Source organism: Syngnathus typhle, linkage group LG8 (genome assembly GCF_033458585.1).
Source record: "Syngnathus typhle isolate RoL2023-S1 ecotype Sweden linkage group LG8, RoL_Styp_1.0, whole genome shotgun sequence".
Lineage (NCBI taxonomy): Eukaryota > Metazoa > Chordata > Actinopteri > Syngnathiformes > Syngnathidae > Syngnathus > Syngnathus typhle.
In genome coordinates this window covers 11,432,129-11,452,657 of record NC_083745.1, presented here as the reverse complement: position 1 = coordinate 11,452,657, position 20,529 = coordinate 11,432,129, and the positions used below count along the sequence as shown (strand labels likewise).

General features: G+C 48.6%; 1 protein-coding gene and 1 long non-coding RNA gene across 2 annotated transcripts; one reads left to right on the top strand and one right to left on the bottom strand.

Moving 5' to 3' along the window:
• Positions 1 to 299: 299 nt before the first annotated feature.
• cep170aa (centrosomal protein 170Aa) lies at positions 300 to 20,445 on the top strand. The gene is made up of 22 exons (XM_061286051.1): positions 300 to 940; positions 5,247 to 5,384; positions 6,522 to 6,611; positions 7,135 to 7,216; positions 7,330 to 7,385; positions 7,461 to 7,674; positions 8,492 to 8,617; positions 9,892 to 10,041; positions 10,119 to 10,418; positions 12,419 to 12,778; positions 12,852 to 13,132; positions 13,484 to 13,561; positions 14,091 to 14,211; positions 14,306 to 15,826; positions 15,910 to 15,960; positions 16,594 to 16,873; positions 17,191 to 17,401; positions 17,739 to 17,906; positions 17,989 to 18,077; positions 18,158 to 18,251; positions 18,320 to 18,371; positions 18,559 to 20,445. Exons 2-22 carry the CDS (start codon positions 5,280 to 5,282, stop codon positions 18,843 to 18,845), a joined length of 4,716 nt encoding a protein of 1,571 aa, XP_061142035.1. The 5' UTR covers positions 300 to 940; positions 5,247 to 5,279; the 3' UTR covers positions 18,846 to 20,445.
• Positions 4,286 to 5,309, bottom strand: LOC133158720 (uncharacterized). Its single transcript, XR_009715273.1, has 2 exons — positions 5,183 to 5,309; positions 4,286 to 5,082 (listed from the first exon to the last, which is right to left on the bottom strand). It is a non-coding gene; the product is annotated as an uncharacterized LOC133158720 (long non-coding RNA).
• Positions 20,446 to 20,529: the final 84 nt, after the last annotated feature.

Here is a 20,529-nt window from a genome sequence, read left to right as displayed (position 1 = left end):
ATAATATATTGATATAATACATAAGTTTCTGTATTCACATATTGCATTTGTTGATTCATAATATGGGTGTCGACGCAATCATCATGACAATTATATATAGGTACTGTAATGAAGACACGGGTGTGCAAGTAGTTTGGTAACACTTTTGCAAAGCAGTGTACAATAAAACAAACTATCCAGAAAGAGGTCTTCATTGTGATTTATCGAATATAACAAACCACTCCGCCCCCGGGCCGGCACGTACATGATTCTACACCAAGCGCCGTTGCATTGACAATAGGCTACGTCACCGCGTCACCTTGAAACAAAGCAGACGTGATTTGTTTTTCACTTTTTGACTTGTCACTTTGGATATACTCAATAGCAACAATTTTTTGCAAAATTAAAATGTCATGTTTTAATTGTATTGTTCATTATAATGTTTAGTGGATAACTCCTGATATGCTATCTGTTTTTGTTATTTTGATGAAAATGGGAAATAGAGATATATATTTGGGGCCTGCAAATCGCAGTTGGATTACCATGGAGCAAATGACAAGGGGATTTGAGATGTGACCAATGCGACCAGGAAACCCGCCCACTCGGTGTTGGTTAACGGAACTTCTGGCCAAGTTGGAAGCGTCCACGACTGTAGTTTCGACACAAGCGCTTGGGAGGGCGATGGAAAATCAGTATCAAGACGAACGTAATGTACAGAAAACTACAAAGGTCATGTTTTCACAATAAAACAGAACAGTCGTGAACAAAATGAGCTACGATGACCGGATCCTTTGTGCTGTTTCACTCATGTCTCTTTTAATTTGAAACGCCAAACCGGAATGTGTCGAAATTGGTCGACATCTCCAAGACGACCCTGTGTGGCTTCTGCCGGCTAACCAGCGGCAGCGAGTAGGAACCGCGGGACAGAAGGCCGGAGCCAGACGTTACTGCGGCAGCAACGGTAGGGCTGGGCTCCATCCACTCTCGCACATAAACACATAGCGGGACAGCAAGCCACGTCACGAACGGAAACATCACACTTTTGCTCATTAGATAAAAAAAAAACCGGCCTCGTATTATTTGGGGGAAGGAGTCGACCAGTGAGGCGCACGTGAAGTTGACGGTAGCAAAAATGAGGAGAGGAGGACAAGGAAAGTCGCCTCGCTGATGCTCATCTGTTGACGTCAGTTGAATTAGCAGGGCTACCACGTCACGGGTTTTCAAGTAATATTTTAACTTAATAGCAGAAATAAAAAATGACGTAAAATGACGAATTTTATCTTGCTGGGAAAAAAACAAACAATGGGTTGGTTAGCCAAACATGGAGCCCCGTGCGATGGCCGACCCCAGCCGCACTGTTGTGTTGCGTTGTGTCGATGGCGAAACGAAAAGAAAGCATCGCCTCTCACTACTCGCCACATCTTCACGCAAAACGCCGGCTTTTATTTGCATTGAAGATTTGCCGGCGAAAAAACCCAGTTCTGGTCACCCGTGGATGCACCAAAAAGACGAGTTCTGTCCAATGGTGCACGCTTTGTCTCATTTGACACGCGATAGCATCTCAAATGTCACATTAGAATCATTCGAACTATTAGAATAGGAAGCTACTGTATGATGATACCCCCCTTCTTTCATATGGTGGGGGGGGGGGCTTTGTTTTCATGTAGCAGATGTGAGCTGGAGTGACCCTTCATCTCTGCTCACATTGCTGTCACTATAACAGAAAAAGTGTGGTTGGTTATGAGCTCTTTGTTGTGCTGTGCAGTGCTTCCTTATGAAAAACATTCAAACCCAGCAAAGTTACCTTTATTTTTATTTATTTTTGTAGTGTGATAAACTCACATTGTACATCCCAGAAAAATGCATTGTATGCATTTCTCTCATCATACTGAGCCGAAATGTTTATGTTGTTGCTGGTCACTGGCGCCTCCTCCTCAGCTCCAAGATTGTTTGGGCATGCAGCCATAGAATGTTAAGATAATACCATCCACTTCAGTTTTCGTCCCTCTTTCTGCATCCCACTGCCATTTTTTTTCTCTCCGTTTCCTCTCTGCAAATGTGGCCTGTGGTAGGCTGGGTGGCTCCCACATAAACTGGATCACTATCACAGTTCTTGCAGCTTTTGTGTGGAAATCTGATCACAGACCAGTGGAAGTGATTGCTGGGAAGACCAGTAGTAGCCTGAGATCATGTGTAGAAGTCAGTTTAGCACATTTTGTTACTTCCGTGGTCAGAAAATGTTTTCTGTACTGAGTTGAGGACTGTTGTTGTGTGGCTTGGCCACAGCCAGCTATTGTGTACCAAAGGAAGTTTAGGAAGTGACTTCTGTTTTCTTGTGTGATTATGTGATGTTTGAGTGTCACGTTACAGCGAGACCCCCAAAATTGAGCGCAATTTGAAAAATGCTTACTGGGCTGAAATCCCCTCTTACGCACACAATGACTGTTTGTAGCTGCAGGTTCCGTTTGACTTTTTGAGGCATGAAAAAAAATGTTGGTTTGACTTCAGAGCGTTCCACTTTGTATGCTAATGTCATTTGGTAGAACCGATGGCATTGATAAGCGTCACCTTGAGTAAAAATAGCAACAGAGGCTCTCACTTTTGCCCGAGTCGAAATGTCCAAGAAGGTCATGTAGCTTTTCTGCAATGATGAACTGGAAAGTCAGTGGTGTCGAATGTTTTCAGCTCCCTCGTTGTGGAACATGATGGGCGTTCCTCTACTTCGTTTTCCTGCATTTAACTACACATCAAAAACACACGCACACACGCAAGTGACTCTCACATCTGTCTCTGGGTGTGACAGACGCCTTCCTACTTTGTTTTGTGATTCAGATATGGATGTCTTATTTGTGGAGCAGTTCTGGTTTCATTCTGATTGTTGTTACATTGATATTGACGTTTTGCAGTTCCCTGTTTTTTTCCCGTACTCTGCTGCCGGCTTTCACACCAGCATAGCATCAACTTTGGAGACGTGATCACATGTTCTGCTTAAGGGCTTGCTTCCTGCTGTCAGATGAGCATTGATATATTTGAACACAAGTTCGTTAGTGCCAAAATTGGCAGCTTTTTGGGTGACTTGTATTTATTTATTTTTTTGTCAGCCCTAACACTTGACCTCGGTAGTAAAGAAAATTGATTGTGGTGGATTGCTGCACATTTCATAATGTCCATGAAGCTGCATGATATTTCCAAATGTGGGTCATGAGGTGCACAGAGGTCACTGAGCATGTGGGCGCATTGTGTCCGACAGCCTGCAGTGTGTGTTTTTGTGGGTGCCAATAACAAGGGAAACGGGTGCTGGCTAAATAGAGGTGTGCTTGTTTGTTCCTTTCGCCAACTGCTTGTGCGATTCCCTTTTTAGTGCCATATGCTCATGTACGGGACAAGCCCCGCCCACCCTCATGCTACATTAGCAAGCCACAATAACACACATTAACGTACAGAAAGCTACGTCGTCATTGTGTCACAAGGAGCATGCTCCATTTTGTCTGCTGGAAGAGAAGCTATTGATTGTACGGATGCTTTGTTTGTCTGTGTGTTTATCTTCAATGGCCTCAAGTGATGACAATAGAGCCCCCTCTGTCTGTCTGTCTGACTGACTGACCACAGATTGTTCAGTCGTTTAGTCTTTACATGCCGCCTTATTTTTTGGTCTGCGGGCCCTCGGGGTCCAGGCTAGTCTTTTTGTGCTCTCGGAACATCTCAAAGCTCACAAAGAGAATGACTTTGTTTGTTGTTACTCATCTTGATCCCAGGTCAGCATTTTCAACACTTTACCTTTGAATTGCTTTTTACTCATGCCTTGAGGCGGCTTCCATCCTTTTGTTGTCACCTGATGAACAGACAAAGCACTTTTTCAACCATGCTTGTTCTTGTGCCGCGGACAACCGCGTCCTTCTACGAGGGACGAGTTTGGCGAGTGTGTCCGCGGCGTTAGTCAGTTGGCCTTTCTTCCCCAAACAGCTCCCACTTCAACTATCTGTTCCGCTTACTTTAGTGCGTGTGTGTTATGGGTCAAGCGTGTGAGTCAACCCATCATCATGCCCAGCCAGATGTTGTATCAACTCAACATGCCGCACACCCAACGGGAGCCGAACGAACGTTGTACTGGCAACAACCTACTAAGTTATTGCTGCAGATAAACTATGTTACAGTGTTGACATGAACGGTTTGCCATTCATTTTTGATTTCAAAAGCTCGACAAGGACGAGTGCCCTCCTCTGCAGGAAGCGCTCTTCTTCCTGACTCCTCCGCACAAAGCACTCTGTCATTTCAGAATAAGCCCACCCTTTCACTCCCCAGGCTGTTTGTGTGTGTGTGTGTGTGTGTGTGTGTGTGTGTGTGTGTGTGTGTGTGTGTGTGTGTGTGTGTGTGTGTGTGTGTGTGTGTGTGTGTGTGTGTGTGTGTGTGTGTGTGTGTGTGTGTGTGTGTGGAGGTCTATGGGTTGGGGAATTCCTGCTAAAAGCATGAGATGGCCATTCCTCTTGATTTGCTGTAGCATGACTGTTGCTTTACACTTTTAGAGAATAGAGGCAAAGCGCTACGGCACAACGAAAGATGGCGAATGTTGTTGATTAAAATTTTTACCCGAGGGATGATTGAGTTGGTGTACTACCAAGTACTTACAAGGTCAAGTAGACAAGCGCTTAATTCCCTCTTTGGCAAACTTTTCTACCTTTTTGCACGTGCGTATTTCAGTGCCTCCTTCAAAAAGGTGAGAAATGTTTAAGGAGCAAGACCGAAACGAAGATGTAACTCGTGCTCGTTTCGCCATCCAGTCGCAAGTCAAAATTGTTGTACCTTCATCTTGTGACAAGGCGGCGGAAAATTCAATGACGAAAATGACCTCTCATGTGCTGTGATTTACAGCCAGTCAGACGACTTCAATTCTGCTCACGTTGTTTTCGTTTCTGGCCAGAGCCAGAATAACTTCATTTCACGGGGCTATTGACACTTGCCAGTCAGCGTGTTTTTGTTTGACCTCCTTTCCAGCTCATGTGAAGGAAGGCGAGCGAGGGCGGTAGTAAGGGTGGGGCGGGGGAGAGCTAACTGTCCTGCTGGGAAGGCCGGCCAACATTCCGACATCACTTCCTCCTCCGACATCTGGTAATGATCAGTGCGAGAGGAGGAGAAAACGTGCCGATGTGTCATAAGATTCAGCCGGGCGTCATATTGCGGCGCTGAGCAAGCTCATTCCACCTACCGGCCGAGCAAAATGGGCACCAGAACGTGTTTTGATGTGATCTCCGTTGACCTGACCCCTGTAGGTGTGTAACACAAGCAGCCGCAGCGGTACAGACATGAGCGTCACCTCCTGGTTCCTGGTCAGCAGTGGGGGGACTCGCCACCGGCTGCCCCGCGAGATGATCTTTGTCGGGCGGGACGACTGCGAGCTCATGCTACAGGTGAGGTCAATGTGCACTAAGTGCAAGGAAGTTTCGTTTTTTGGCGTGCGTGCGTGCTCCACCTGCGTTGGCAAAACATGTTTACGTGCACGTTGAGTCAGTGTCCATGTGGCCCTTAGAGACTTTCTGGCCTGCCAGCTTGTGAATACTTGAGGTCATTGCGCTATTCATAGAAAGTGGGGCAGATATTTGGATGACATTTATTTTCTCTTTTGGCTGCAGCACTCTCTGCCTTCTTCATTTGAAAATGGAAATTCACGCATTTTGCTCAATGCTCAGGGGGAGGTGGAGTGTCTGCATTCACATCTTTATCGCACATTTTTCAAAAATCGGTTGAGTAGTTTGTGCAATCTTGCAGAAGCGAGGCCCGTGACAACAGAACCTTTTTGGGAGAGGTAAAAGTAGCTTGTCGAGTTTCTTTTCCCAGATGGTGCGAATGCTGTCACAGTTTGTTTCTGCCATAATCTGTCTTCATTTCTGATGCAACGCCACGTAAAAAGTTCATCTCACTGTCTAGTGACCTTTTTTTTTTTAACATTTATTTGTCTGGAAGCTTTTGCAAATCACATGACCGCTTCAACCACCCAAACGCATCATCATTTATTGTGTCACGCAGCAAGTAAATCCGAAAAGACAAGTTAACTGGCTTTAAGCACTGCCATCTTCATGAGCTGCAACTTGGCAGTCATCACCACTGTTTGTGTTCCTGAGCGTGCGGCGCCAAAAATCACATGTGAGGTCAAACAAGCCGCTCAGTCCCTTACGATCCCCTTTGATCCAGCCTAATCTCGCTAAGGTAATCTGTGTTGCGCTCAACCCGCTGGAGGAGCTTCTCAAGGCTTTTGTGTGCATTTCAGCGCTTATCGACACATTTCAATCTCAGGAGAACAGATGAGAGAGGGCAATTCGTTGTGGCAGCGAGGCAAAGCAAATCTCAAACTGGCCTGAAAGCATTTCTCCATCTGACCCTGACATGCTCGGAGGATTTATACTCGCATTCTTCATACTTTTCGGCAGAAGAACAGCCTTCAAATAGTTTGTCTGACATGGTTTCCATTCTTCAGTCATGTGAACAGGAAGTGATGAACAGTTTGCACTCGGTGACCTGAATGAATTGTGCCACGTGTTGCTTTACAGTCGCGCAGTGTGGACAAGCAGCACGCCGTCATCAACTACGAGCCTGGTTCAGATCAACACAAGGTCAAGGACCTCGGCAGCCTCAATGGGGTGAGTGCTTCTAACCAAACATGTGGAGGACTTCAGAAAACAAAGGCAGATGACAAATATTCAGGAGAGGTGAACTTTTTGGGTGGTTTACTCATGTGCAGTGATTAACACACACACATGCACACACACACAAACACTTGGAACGCATACGCAGCAAGTCACTCACATCCTTTACAGATCTTCAACAGGAAGTCCGAGTCAGAGACGCTTCCCGCTGTGTCTCCCACAATTCGCTTGTTTAGATGGATCCAAGGGAACTTTGTGGCTGGTGACTCAGCAGATTGCTCGCAGAGTCCGATTGGGTCATTTTCTGACTGATGCGCTTCCTGCACTGCCGTGCTGAGCACATTGATGTCGGTCTACGGGTAGTTTAGCCCGTTGGTTGTGGTATTTAGGGATTGATAGTGTGTCACTTTTCCCTCTAGTTTCCATTTCCAATGACTTTCTGGAATGTAAATAAATCACAAGGCGATGCAAAATAATGGATTGTCCAGCTCTGAATTTTGCCTTCTTCTCCCCACAGACCTTTGTAAACGATGTCCGCATTCAAGAGCAGATGTACATCACCCTCAAGTTGGAGGACAAACTGAGGTTCGGATACGATATCCTTCACATCCACCCACGGCTTTGTCGTCTCGTTACTGCCGGTGTTCCTCAGGGAAACATTGTATGCATTTGGTGCGGGTGCCGCGTGTGTTTCCTTAACGGCTCTCACATACTAACTGGTTCACGGTGGAGAGAGGCGAGCTCACCGTGCCCGAGGAGGCTCTCAAGGTGCGATGGCAGCACAGCACCACCTGCTTGAAAGAGTTGTTGCGGTCTTCACCTCCATCCGTCTTCTGTTTGCAGCATGAAAAATTCACCAGTGGCCTCCAGCTGAGCCAGAAGCCGTCCAAAGGTGAAAGCACCACCACCAGCAAGTCCCCCCTGAAGACCCCATCAAAGACACAAAAGGCTACCAGTGGCGGCACCCCCAGGCCAAGCCAAACAACCACAGATGGGGTCTCTCCCTCCAAAGAGCCTCCACCCAAAACTGCAGACAAGGCTGAAGAAAGAACTGGAGGTGAGAGCAAATGTGGAACAAACAAATTTATTTATCAGAAGAGAAATTTAAGACTTAAGTCTGTATCTTTTGGGTGTACTGTCCAGTTTTTTACAGAGTCTTTCTTCTTTCAGAAAACTCTTTTTCTGGGGGTTTATCTTGGTGGGGGGGTGGCTGGGGGTGTTGGAGCGCCCTTGGCAACATGCACTTACTTGGTTTCAAAATGCGTATTTTCCTTCCTAATCACAGACATCGTTCATCGGCAGGGGTCCCCTTTAAGCTCCAGATGTTGAAATAAGGCCACGTGGAGCTTGTGCGTTATTATTCGAGATTAGGCAATCGCGTTTCATCATCATACAAAGCCGCCATATGCCAGCATCACTTTTTATTCTCCATCGTCAGCAATCACAGTTGTGCCCAAACATTGTACGGAAGTGTATGAAGGAAATTTTCTACGCTTGTGCAAGGCATAGATTTCCTTTGCTCCACATATGGCACGCAATTTGCCAGGCAACAGCCGTAATTATCCCGCTGTACTGTTCTGCGATTAAGCCTGGATGAGGGGCACATGGGTGAAAAGAAGGTGAAGGACGAGGCTTTGTTTTTACAAACAATCTAATTAGGGACACGCTTTGGCTGCTTGTTTTCTTTCACATGATGATATGTGTTTCAAATAGAGGCTCATAAGATGTCTTCTTTTATCCTCAACTGCTAATTCAAGGGGTTCTTACAATTTTATCACCCCCCGCCCCAGATTTCCTTTGTGGGTGGCCCTATTTAAAGCACAGAGAAGCACATTCCACGGTGTCTGCATGAAGTTCGCCTGTGTTGTCTCCAGCAGATGCTGCAGCTCTGCCCCGCGGCACCCCCCTGTACGGCCAGCCGGCGTGGTGGGGCTACGACGACGACGGCAACTCCCTCAAGCAGGAAAACAGGACGACTGGCAAGAAGCATGAGCTCGGAGGTAGGACGCGTCCACATTTGTAGCCTACGCTCACGTTTGAATTCACAACTGAAATCACAGTCGTTAAAATGCCACAGATGGAGCATTAGGAGCAGGACACACCGCCGTTGTTTGTGTCTGAACAGGCAGTGCATTCGAGTGCGCATTGGTCATGTACATTCAAGCGCACACAGAGACTTTTTCACAGAACAAACTGTATATGTGAGTGTGTGCGCGTGTGTGTGCGGCTGGTCGTCTAACAGCAGGGTCGTGTCAACTGATGCTGTGTAGAGTAACAAGATTAAGGACTGCACCGATGGTCAAAGAGCTTAGCAATATCAAATCAGTTTGGCCCAGACTGCTTTAGACTGTAGCGTTCTCAAATCTCTCATCACATCTGGTTGGAGACTGGGCCAGGCTCTTCAGCTGCCGGATTGATCGCATTGCCCATCATGCAGATTCCACATGGACTCTAGCTATACTTGGTGGCGTTGATTTTTCTTAAACGAGTCGTGCAGACGAATGGGGTCGGCGACGTCTGCCGTGGACGTAGGTAAGTGTGGCATATTACTGTAGGGAGAGGAGGTCAAGAAAGATCTTGAGCCCATACTTGTTTGAAAACTGTCAGAACCTGCTCAGTCTGTTAAGTATGTGTGAGGCCAAATGAAGTGAAGATGGGGAGACAGATTGAGGGCAGATTCTCAGTGTGAATGTGTCTGTGTGTTTTGTTGTTTTTGTGTGCGTCCTTTTCTTTTTTTCCCCTCAGTGAATAGCCCAAGCTAACAACCCCCTCCTGTGCTTCCGCCTTGTGCATTATACCTTTGCCCGATTGGGTTACACCATAGCACAAGCAGCTCCCCCTTTTCTGCCATCAGACATGCACACACACAGAATTCAAATGGACCTCTCTCAGTCATTAGCTTAGCATGTGCTAATTCTCTTCCAAACTTTCAGCGCACCATAAACGTGCATCACATTTGCCTTCTCTTCCATTTCAGTTTGTTTTCTTCTTAGTCACAAAGCTGTAGACTGCTACAAATGCCCCTTGAGGTGAAGCAGATGGCCTTTCTGATTTTGTGAAAGCATCATTTATCATATTTAGAACCCCACTGAGCTTTCCTTTGTTCTTACCAACAAACTGATGTGCTTGGCGAAGCAAATTTGTGACATGTCCACTAGCATATCTTTTACCGTTCGCATAACTCGAGCCAAAAAGGGACGGCAGGCAAAGGCTGCTTTTTCTTATCTTGTTACACTTGCTCATGTTTTTAGCTTTTGGGTGGTTTAATCCACAGAGGGCAAAGAAGCTCGTCGTGGAGAGGACTGCCACAACGCAGGCTACACGGACATCCCGACTAAGGAACATCATCGTCACGTGGCCACCAACGGCATCCATGAGATCCCCACCAAGGACACGGAGGGGGGAGGCTCTCCCGGCAGTGCAGGTGACAATGTCAATGCGGTCGTTCGGATTCGACAAATATACAAATCCATGCTAACCAAAATTGCACGTCATCCACAGCTCAAGGCCACGCCTCCTTCACGATAGAGTTTGACAACCCTTCCCCCGGGAGGGTCACCATCAAAGACCACGTCTCCAAGCTCACGCCCGGCCAGCACAGGTCTCGGGCCAAGAGGAGCGGCAGCGGAGGGGCGGGAAGCAAGGAGCTGAGCACGTTGCAGGCAGCCATGATGGCGTCGGAGAGCAAGGTGGCCGATTGGCTGGCGCAGAACGACCCCACCCTCATCCGCGGCGAGTCCACAGAGGACGACAGCAAGAGCAACAAGAGTGATGTGCCGGTGCATCTCAAAAGGCTGAAAGGTGAGCAACTGCACTCCGCTTCTTGTCCGAGTAACTGCGGAGTGCTCGCTTAATTAAATGGAGGCCAATTTATGATGATGTATAAGGGGGGAGGGTTCGCCTGACAGACAGACAGGCGGCTGATGAAAATGGCTGGAGTGGAAAGTAGGGATGCTCATTTGGCATGGGAAGGGGGGGTGTTAGTTTTAGTTTAATTAGTTTATTGTTTAGCACATATTATTATATCAATAACTGTGCAAGGAGGGAGACGAAGCCTGGGGCTTGTAAAGAGCTCCACTCCTTTTTGAGCCGGGTGTTGACGGCGTGTCTCGTCTACTTGGCGATTCCGTCTACAATATGTCTCAACATTTGGAAGCTGCTCAAGTGGAGGCAGCACACAAACAGTGTGATCGGACCATTAAAGACGGAGAGGCTTGTTTTGAGAACACTGCTGACTATGGGTGTCAAGGAGGAGGTGGGCGGCAAATGGACCTCCCCGTCATGCTGGCCGCTGCATGAGCGCCAGCTCCGATTGGACAAAGACAGCCAGTAGAGCGAGCCGGCCAGCGAGCCAGCTTAGTCGCCCCGGCTGCCATGTGGTGGAGAGAAAACCCATGATGTAGCCATTGGACAAGGTTTAAGGGGCAATGAAGCAGCGGATGGCAAGGAACCAAAGAACCAGGACTGCAGCTAAACCGTCACGGATGCGGGAACGTGCAAATGTAAGTCATTCAGGAGCTGATTTAGGGCAGCTGTCAATCATTTCTCACGTGAATGCTGCGTGTGCACAAACTTAACAGAGGCAGGGGAAATGTAAGATTTGACTTAATGTTTGTCTAGTAATGATGTGGCGACTCCGAGTACGTATATTTGTTGCTTGTTAGTAAGAAATTTACATTGTCAGGTGAATGTGAGAATAGCTGAGCAGCAAGTAGCTCAAGGCACGTCTGTTAGATTCACAAAGTGCGAAGCCTCAAATAGTCCTCGTTAACCAAAAATAATGCAAGAGCAGCAGATGAACAGCCACCAATCCAGAAAAAGCAAGTTTGCTACGACAGTTTGCTACTCAGCACCGCAGATGACTTCTGGAGTGCCGGGATGAGCCCACGCACAGCTCAAGTCTTTCTGGGTCAGTCCTGGGAGTGGCTGGTGAGATGTCCGGACGCAAGAAAAACATGTTGTCTGACAGCTCATGAAAAACTGCGGTGGTGTCGAATGCGGATTGTGTGTCAGTGACTGTGTGTATTTGCATGTGTGAGACTCGTGGTGGCAAGCAGTGCAGAGCGCCCGTGTCTCCTAAGTGGCACCTCTGTTCTCAACTAGCAGCTTCTTTGTCTGAGCTGGCGGACAGAAGAATAAAGGCATTTGTTTATCCCACTTGATGCCTTTTAAATGAAAGACACACATTTTTCAAAACGTCTAACATTCTTAGACAATCTAGATGCTAACTCGGCAGATCCTTTTTTGCTCCAACTGTAATGTCCCCCTCCCCACATCACCGTTTTCTTCTTTGCCTCAAAAGCAGACAGATCCTCTTTTCCTACACCCCCACAAGATTTCTAATTCTCAAATCTCCTTTCAGCACCCCCTCCTCTCTTTTCATCCCCGAAGCTTTTCCTCCCCCCCTTACTGCAACCTCCTCATTGTCATCTTCTTCCCGTGCCCCCCTTCCCCCAATTCTTTCTTTGAGCCAGGAGGCATGTGCTGGGCCAGCCTGGCACCATGTCCACTATGGCACACCCAAATGGGACATGGCAGGAATGTAAATTGTAGAAGAAAAATCTTGGTTTTGAAATGCCAAACAATGTTCTCTTTTACCTCCAGAGGATGTGCTTTGATTGAGTTATAATTATATTTATAATCGTTTTATTCACGCAAACACATATTTGCTCTACATTGATCCGCCACGTGCTTGCAGTTTACGTTTGACTATGAATACAGACCAGGCAATCGCAAACATTTGTCGCTGTGGTGTGAATTAGCATGAGCTGATGTTTACTTGTGACTTGTCATCCTTGTAGGCAGCAAACATGAAGATGGCACGCAGAGCGACTCGGAGAACGGCCTGGGCCTGCGCTTCGCCAGCCGGCGCCACGCCCTCGAGGAGCGTCTAAACGCTGCACACGCCCGATCGGGGTCAGGAGGAGGAGCGGGCTCAGCCGTCCAGAACGCGGCGAGCGGCTCTCGAGGAGGCGGCGGTCGCACGGCCTTCATGATCGAGTTCTACGACGAGGAGAACCCCCGCAAGCGGCGCTCGTATTCCTTTTCCCAAACTGCGCCGCTGCTGAGCGCGGCCGGCGGCGAGGGGCTGTCTCCACAGCCCCCCTCCCAGCCCAAGGTGTTTAGCATCTCCACCTCAGCTAGCGCCGCCTCGGACTCAGGTGACGATCTTGCATGATCTTGTATTGGATCTCCTTCAAAATATCAGACCAATATTGTTTCGATCCCCTCTAGGTAAAGTCCAAGCCCCAATCTCTGCAACAGTGGCTGCGGGCGCCCCCACGGCGGCCCGCGTGCTCCTCAAGCAGAGGTCGGAAGACCCGAGCGTGGGCCGCAGCTCGGTGGGCACGGGGCTGGCGACAGGCAGCCCCACCAGCCCCAGCGAGGACATCTCGAGCACGGGGCGAGCGGCCGCCAGAGAGGCTGGGGACGACCGCAGCGATAACGGGACCTACACCATTGAGCTGGAAAACAGCAACCTGGAGGAAGAGGAGGCGCGGCGCATGATTGACAAGGTAGGGAGGCTATAAAGGAGACACTTGTGCTGAAAAGCCAACGGGTGTGTTACGACACGACGTCGTTTACAAGGAGTGATGTAATTATTGGCTTGTGGAGCCAAAACAGCAAGTGTTCTGTTAATTGCTGTCATCAAGTGGCACTAATTGCAGGGCAGCTCCTGCTACTTTTTGTGACCAGTTGGCTTGATGTGTCGTTGTTGTTATGGTGGCAACTGCCTCTTAACTAAAAGGAATCTTTTGTTGGCCCCATATTGACGTTCGGTGTGTTTGTGGGGGATATCATACAGCCCACTGAGCAAGAATGTGATCTGATTGGCTGAGCATTGAGAGTTAGATGCTTCTTTGTAGGTGTTTGGGCTGCAGCAGAACCAGGACGCAGACCTCCAAGGGGAGGGAAGAGGAAAGGAAACAGAGACAACAAAAGAGGTAATCATTGTTTTTGCTTGATTGACAGTCTGTTTGTGTGGTGTCGCTTGTGGTCATGCTGAGAACCGCTTCTTGCTGTCATAGCGCACAGCAAACCACACATTGTTTTGATGCCGCTCTCGTGTTCTCAATGAGCACTTCAAAGACTTCTAGTGGAGCCTAGAAACAGGAGTCGCAGTCCTACCCAAGGCTGGACGGCTCCTCTTCTCGCCAGTCAGTGGGAGTAGACGTTCCCTTCCCAAGAGTGACCCAGATCGGACACACTGCCCTGCAGGCGGTTGCATTGAAAAAGAAAAGGGCCAGTGTGCAGAAGCAGCAGCAAGTCTTTCTGCTTTTCCACGTTTGGCTCTCTTTTTCTGCCCCCTCCCAAGAAGAATACCAAACCATGTCATAGTGTGCTCCCACGTACCCCAGAGGTGAAGTTGTGGAAAGAGTAAAGTCTTGTTTACATGAGCTGGGATTTGTGTTCCACTTCAGGCTAACAACTCCTCTCTGCATTTTCACGTGACGATCGCTCTTGTTTCAACAGCCGCTTCCGGTGGATTCCAACTGGGTCTCTCAGTGGGCCAGTTTAGCTGCCAACCACACCCGAACCGATCCCGAAGGTTCTGGAGCTGAGACGACGACAACATTCCTGGACAAAGAAAGAGGTATACACCTACACGGTCACCACACGGGGTACTCGAGTTACAGAGCTTGGCTCGGGTCTCACTAAGTGATTGGGTTCACCAATTGTCAACTTAGGACGCGATGCCACAGCCCTCAACCGAGGCGAATCCGCGTCAAGTCTGACAGACCGCAAGCGCAGGAGCCTCCCCCCTCTCCCCGCGGATGACCGTGCCAAAGCGCCGACCCAGAGGTCTGAGATTGGAGAGAAACAGGATACAGAAGCCCAGGAAAAGGAGAACAAGGGCGACGGGGAATCGCCGCCGCCTCCCATGGAGAACGGCGATCTGAGCGGCCGACGCCAAGCTAGCGCCGCCTCTTCTCCGCGCAAGACCGCCGTGCGAAGCTCTGCTAGTGTGGAGCGCAGGAAGAAAAGGGGGGAGGAGGAGGAGGAGGAAGGCGGCGGGGACAAATCCGGGAAGCCTCTGGTGCGTCAAGGCAGCTTCACCATCGAGAAGCCCAGCGACAGCGTGCCCGCCGAGCTCATTCCACGCATCAACAGGGGCGGAGCGGGAAGCCGGGAGCGCAGCGACTCTGCGGGAAGCATGGACACGGCCACCCTCCTCAAAGACACAGAGGCCGTCATGGCGTTCCTAGAGGCCAAACTGAGGGACGAAAACAAGCTTGAGCCGAATACCACTAAAACCAGCAGCAGCATCAGCAGTCAGGTCTCGGGCTACGGCTACCACCCTCGCACCGACTCCATCTCGCCGGAGTCAGACGTGGACACAGCCAGCACCGCCAGTCACGTGGCCGCCGAGGCGAAGGCCGGCAGCGCGCAGAGGCGACGCTCGCTCAGCAGCATGCACCGGGAGAAGAGCGGCGTGAACGCGGCCTCCAAGTCCGCCGTCTCCAAGTCCGCCGTCTCCGCCGGCGCGCGAGACCGCTTGGAGAGGAAGGCCAAAAGCAGAACCGCCGACGCAGCTGGTCGGACTGAAGCGCGCCGCTCGGTTCAGCCGTCTGCTTCCAGGGCTCGCCAACCCTCCCTCGATCTCACCGACGACGACCAGACTTCTTCCTTCCCCATTTCCGACATCCTCTCGTCGGATCAGGAGACCTACTCCAGCTACGGCTTGGACGGCAAACACGACGGGAGGTCCGCCAAAAACGCCAGCGCCGGTTCTTCCAAAAGCAACCGGAATCTCCAAACCGCTGCTTCGTCCTCTCTGAGCAAGCCGGCCGCGCTGCCTAAACCACGGCCCACCCGAGCCTCCCTGCTCCGCCGAGCCCGACTGGGTGACACCTCGGACACGGATCTGGCCGACGCTGACCGAGCGTCAGTGGCGTCTGAGGTGTCTACCACAAGCTCCACGTCCAGACCACCGTCGGGCCGTGGGGCGTTGTCGCGTCTGGACATGCTGGCGCAGCCGCGTCGCAACCGGGTGGGCTCCATCTCGGCGCGCAGCGACTCGGAGTGCACCGCGGCGCGCGGCTCTGCCGCCGCGTCGCGCCTTTCGGCTGAGACGGCTCTGCGTCTGGGCTTGCGCTCGTCCACGCCCACCGAGAGCAAGCTGACCCCCAGGATGAGGGCCAACAGCGTGTCCAAGCTGAACGAGGCCAGAACCAAGACGGCTACGACTGGCTACTGCTCTCCCACAGGTGAGCAAGTGAAACAGATTTTTGTTGTCTCGGCCTGTTGTCGTTGTGTTGTGACAATGTTCACGCTGGTTTTCATCGTCCAGAGAGCTCTCATCCAGAGCCTGGTGCCGCTGACACAGATGAAGAACTTGTTGGTACTGTACTGGCTCTGTAGAATCCAGTTAGGAGTGTGTGTGTTTGCGTGTGTGCACACGTGTCCAAGACCTGGGTTGCATCCACAAAAACAGCTTCTGAAACAACCTTTCAAGAGAAATGTAGAAGAAACCTGTGAGCAATAGTTGACCAGTGAGGATAATTTCTGGATTGCCATTTTGTGTCCAGATGCTGACCCAGGTCTTGCAATGTGTTGCAGTGAGTTGTCCTTGTAATCCATGACTCAAAACTGTGATGACGACTCAAATACTCGACTGAACGTTGAAGTAAAAATAGTAATTGGGTTCGGGACATGGCTCCCCCTTGCCACAGAGTGTTCATGTCTCATCACGTCATGGTGCAGGAAGCTGCATTCATGCAGTTTTTTGCTGTTGCCGGATTTATTTTTTGCTGCAATGTGTGATTATTTTTTATTTAATAACACGTTGCTTCACTCGATTTTTTTCTTTTTCTTTTCCCGAAGAGGAAATAATACATACTCGAGTAGGATCCTAGGTGTGCAGATGCGTAACACTCTGACAGCTGACTTATTTCTTAACTTGCCAAAGAGGTCTTATTTTGGGGCGATAAATTGCCGTAAGTGAAACTAAAGCGTCCTGTTTGCGCCTTCCCAGTGTCCAGCAGCAACCGGTGGAGACGCCTGCCGCCCGAGTACGCATCCACCTCGGAGGAAGAGTTTGGCTCAGCCCGTCACGCTTCTAAGCACGGAGGGCGCCCCCACACACGGCCGCATCACCCCACACCCCCCCGCGGTTCCCGACCCGGTGCCACTGCGACACCTGCCTCGGGCTCCGGCACGCTGCCCGGGGTGGGCACAGCGGTGCTGAAACACCGCATGAAGGAGCAGGACGAGTACATCAGAGACTGGACGGCGCACAGTGAGGAGATAGCCAGGTATTGAGTCACGTCGATCATGCTCAAAAAGTAGGGCTGAGCCATTTGGAGAAATCTCATTGCTTTATTTTTATTTCCCTCAATATTGCAATTAAATGTTAGGACTTTTTTCAAGGTTACCTTTCAATGTACCTTTTTCACACATAAAAAACAACAAATCAATCTGCATCACACAAAACTATTTTGGTGTTCTAGATTAAAGGGCTAATGAAGGATGGGATGTAGATTTGAATTGGATGAATTGTTCAGCCCTACTGAAATGTGACTGCCGCATGTTTTTGGCCATGTTCTAAATCGTCTTGTCTGATGGTTAACAGGTTGTTCCCATGTGTGCGCAGGATCAGCCAGGACCTGGCTAAGGACCTGGCCACCTTGGCGCGCGAGATCCACGACGTGGCGGGCAAGATCGATTCGGTCAGCTCGTCCGACACACCGCCCAGCACGGCCGCCACCACCCCGAGCTCAGCCGTCGACACGCGCCAAGAGGTAGGCCCGGCGCGGCCCGACTTGCAGGAGAGCATGAGACAGGTGCCCGCTCCATTTGCTCTTCTTCTCGCGTTGCCTGCTATGCTGTGCCTGTCACGTCACATTCACGTATAAAAACCTTTTGACACCATTTCGCACAACTTGAAATTTGAGGTTTGGTTTATGTTGAGTATTTGTTTGTCCATTTATCCTTGTTTTTCATCTTCAATTTTTTTATTCAAGTATTTTTCTGACCATTTTTCACATTTTTTGGTCAGTAGTTTTTTTTTTTCTTTCTTTTTAATTTCCCCATTTATGGGTCACATTTTTGTATTTGTCTACTAATTTACAGTTTTTTGTTTTTTCATCTAAATTTGTTTTCTGTTCTTCACTTTGCCAGCTCGTGGACCGCGTTTTTGACGAGAGCTTGAAATTCCGCAAGATCCCTCCCGTCATTGAGGGCGCCAAGACGCCGGAGATCAACGGCAAGCCGGTGGAGCTCCGCCCCCGGGCCCCCGACGGCCACGAGCCTCGGGCGCTCAGGAGACGCACGTGGAACAGAGAGGAGGTGAGCACATGCACGCACCCAGCGCCACCATGAGGCAGACACGCTGGGCACGTTGACGCGTTGCATTCTTTTGTCCTTCTAGGCAGTTTTGGACAGCCTTTTGATCCATTCAGTCGCTCAGCTGTCCACCAAGATCAAACAGTCAACTGATAAAACCGCTGGAAAAATCCGGTTAGTATACCCTCATTATTATTAAAATTCATAAAGCATGGTCGATTCCATTTCATCTTGATGCTGCTGTCACTGTCCAGGATATTGTTCAAGGATCAGAACAGGAACTGGGAGGATATCGACAGGAAACTGAAATCCGAAAGCGACGTCCCGCTCTTGACGTCCTCCAACAAGGTACTCGAGCATCTTCAACTTCTTTAACTTATCTGAGGGCAGTATTTGAGTGATTGCCCATTTTGCAGGAGATCTCCTCCGTGTTACTTGAGCTCAGAAGAGTCGAGAAGCAGCTGGAAGGTGAATAACACGCTTGGACTTCTCACATGCTCTTGACAACATGCCACCTCTTGCTGTCATGCGTCCATTTTATGCGCTCACTCAAGTTGAAAATGTCCACATGAATGTTGCATGTCACGTACCGAATATTACGTCCTGCACTTGGTCATAAGCCAGTTCACACTCATTGTGTGTGCGTGTGTCCCAGTGATCAATCTGATGCTGGACCCGGACGGCACGCTGGATGCGGCAGCCAGCCCCATCTCGCCCACAAAACCTCAGGTTGCCAAACCGGCGGCCCAGTCCTCCGCCGGCGCGGGTCCCCAGCATCTCCCGGCTAAAGAGCTGCTACCCGAAATCCGTCCGGTGTCCGCAGAGCCCGCCAGGCTTCCGTCGTCCGACGGCTCCTCCGTAGGTCTCGGTTCAGCCTCTGTCGGCGCGCTGCCTTTCACTCGCATGCGGCCCAGCGGCAAGGAGGCCCTTGTACAGAAGTGAGACAAAATCGTCCAGTTATTGTTCGTTTAAATCAGTTACAATTGGCAATCAAAAAGCAAAAAAAAAAATCTGTTTGAGTTTTACTAAGATTTGCCACTTGATCCTGATCATTTTTTTTAAAAAAGGTTAAAATCCTGTAAATTAAAGAAAAAAAAGCAGACAGAAAACCTGCCAGTTTAAATACGAAGGTTTTTCCATTTTTGTATTTTTGGTCTGACAAAAGGGCATTTTAGTTATTTTTTTGATTGCCAACTGAAAACTTTAAAAAAATGAATGATAAGATGGAGCCACAAATGAACACGAGCAGTTCATCCGGCACGTGAACAAACAATTTGCCATTAAGGTCTTGCCTTAAAAGCATCGTCCCTGCAACAAGAGTCTCCATCAAACTTCTCAGACCAACAGAATGCATATTTTACAGCCTTTTTTTGCACTTGAGTATTAAAAGCAGCTGCCGCCTTAATGTGACATTGAAAAACAGACACTTTGTACTGGAAATGGTCCCGTTATTTCACAAGTCAACCGATGCAGTTTTATACACAATTCAACACTTGACAGTCCGCCCAATAAGTCTTTCATTTTTGTCAATATATAAATAAACCTTTTACTTGCCCAGTAGTAGCATGTGAAAAACTGAGACTTGTCATCCTACTAGTTACATATTGTGTGTGTGGAGGCTATTTACCATAAAAATCCAAAACAATAGCCACTTACCAAAGTTGATGACTAACGTGCAGCTCAGCTCATTAACTTTTGTCTTTGCTGCTTTATCTTGATTTGGCCTGTTGGATGCGATGCCATGAAGCTTGTAGCAGCACTTGAAGTGTCCTATGATTTGCAATTAGACTTTTTATACTTCAATTTCAATTTTGGAGGAGGAAAAAAAAAAAAAAGTATTAACTTGCTGTTTTATAATATTTCAATACTGATGTTTTGTAGTCATTTTGTTCATTTGTGTCACTTTGCGCTTTAAGAAGCTGCTGAACATCTCAGCTCCTCCGTCCCTCTTTTTCTGATTGTAGTGTGTGGCTTCATGTTATGTACGTTGTGCTCAAGGAGCCGAGCAAAAATCCTGCGGCTTTGTCCGCGTGTATCCACTAAACGTCTTAAACCACTTCCCCAATGGCTTTTCATCTTCAAAACTCTTGACGTTCAATGGTCGTACTTGGGCTAATGAGATCTGATGCCGAAAGTGAAGAACAAAAGATGTTGGGGAAAGAAATCTTTTGTAAATTGTTTTATTTTTTTGTGCCCTAGGGTTTTACTTTCTAATCCATCCATTTTCTATACCGCTTGTACCCACGGGAGTGGGACACCCTGAACCGGTCGGTTGCCAACCAATCGCAGGGCACATACAATTTTTTTTTCCGATTAAGTAAAACATTTGAAGTTAATATTTGGTACCAGTAGGTTTTCATTTGTTTCCAAGTCTCAGTGTTGTCTGATCAGTTATTTTGTTTGTAAAGAGAAAACAAAGCCAATTTTTATTTATTTTTTAATATTTTGTGGATGTTTTATGTATTTTATATTTGTTCAAACTGCAAATTTACTGTCAATAAATCAAGAGACATCCACTCTTCAGACTTTTAGATTGTGAAAATGTTGATCATTGTAGTTTTTTTTGGGGGGGTGGGTTCCTCCCTAGGTCACTTGCATAATCTTTAGTAGAAGACCACTAAAACTG

Coding starts and splice junctions, on each gene's coding strand:
- cep170aa (XM_061286051.1), top strand. CDS start 5,280: ATGAGCGTCACCTCCTGGTTCCTGGTCAGCAGTGGGGGGACTCGCCAC. Junction 13,562..14,090: donor AAACAGAGACAACAAAAGAG/GTAATCATTGTT, acceptor TTGTTTCAACAG/CCGCTTCCGGTGGATTCCAA. Junction 15,961..16,593: donor CACAGATGAAGAACTTGTTG/GTACTGTACTGG, acceptor GCGCCTTCCCAG/TGTCCAGCAGCAACCGGTGG.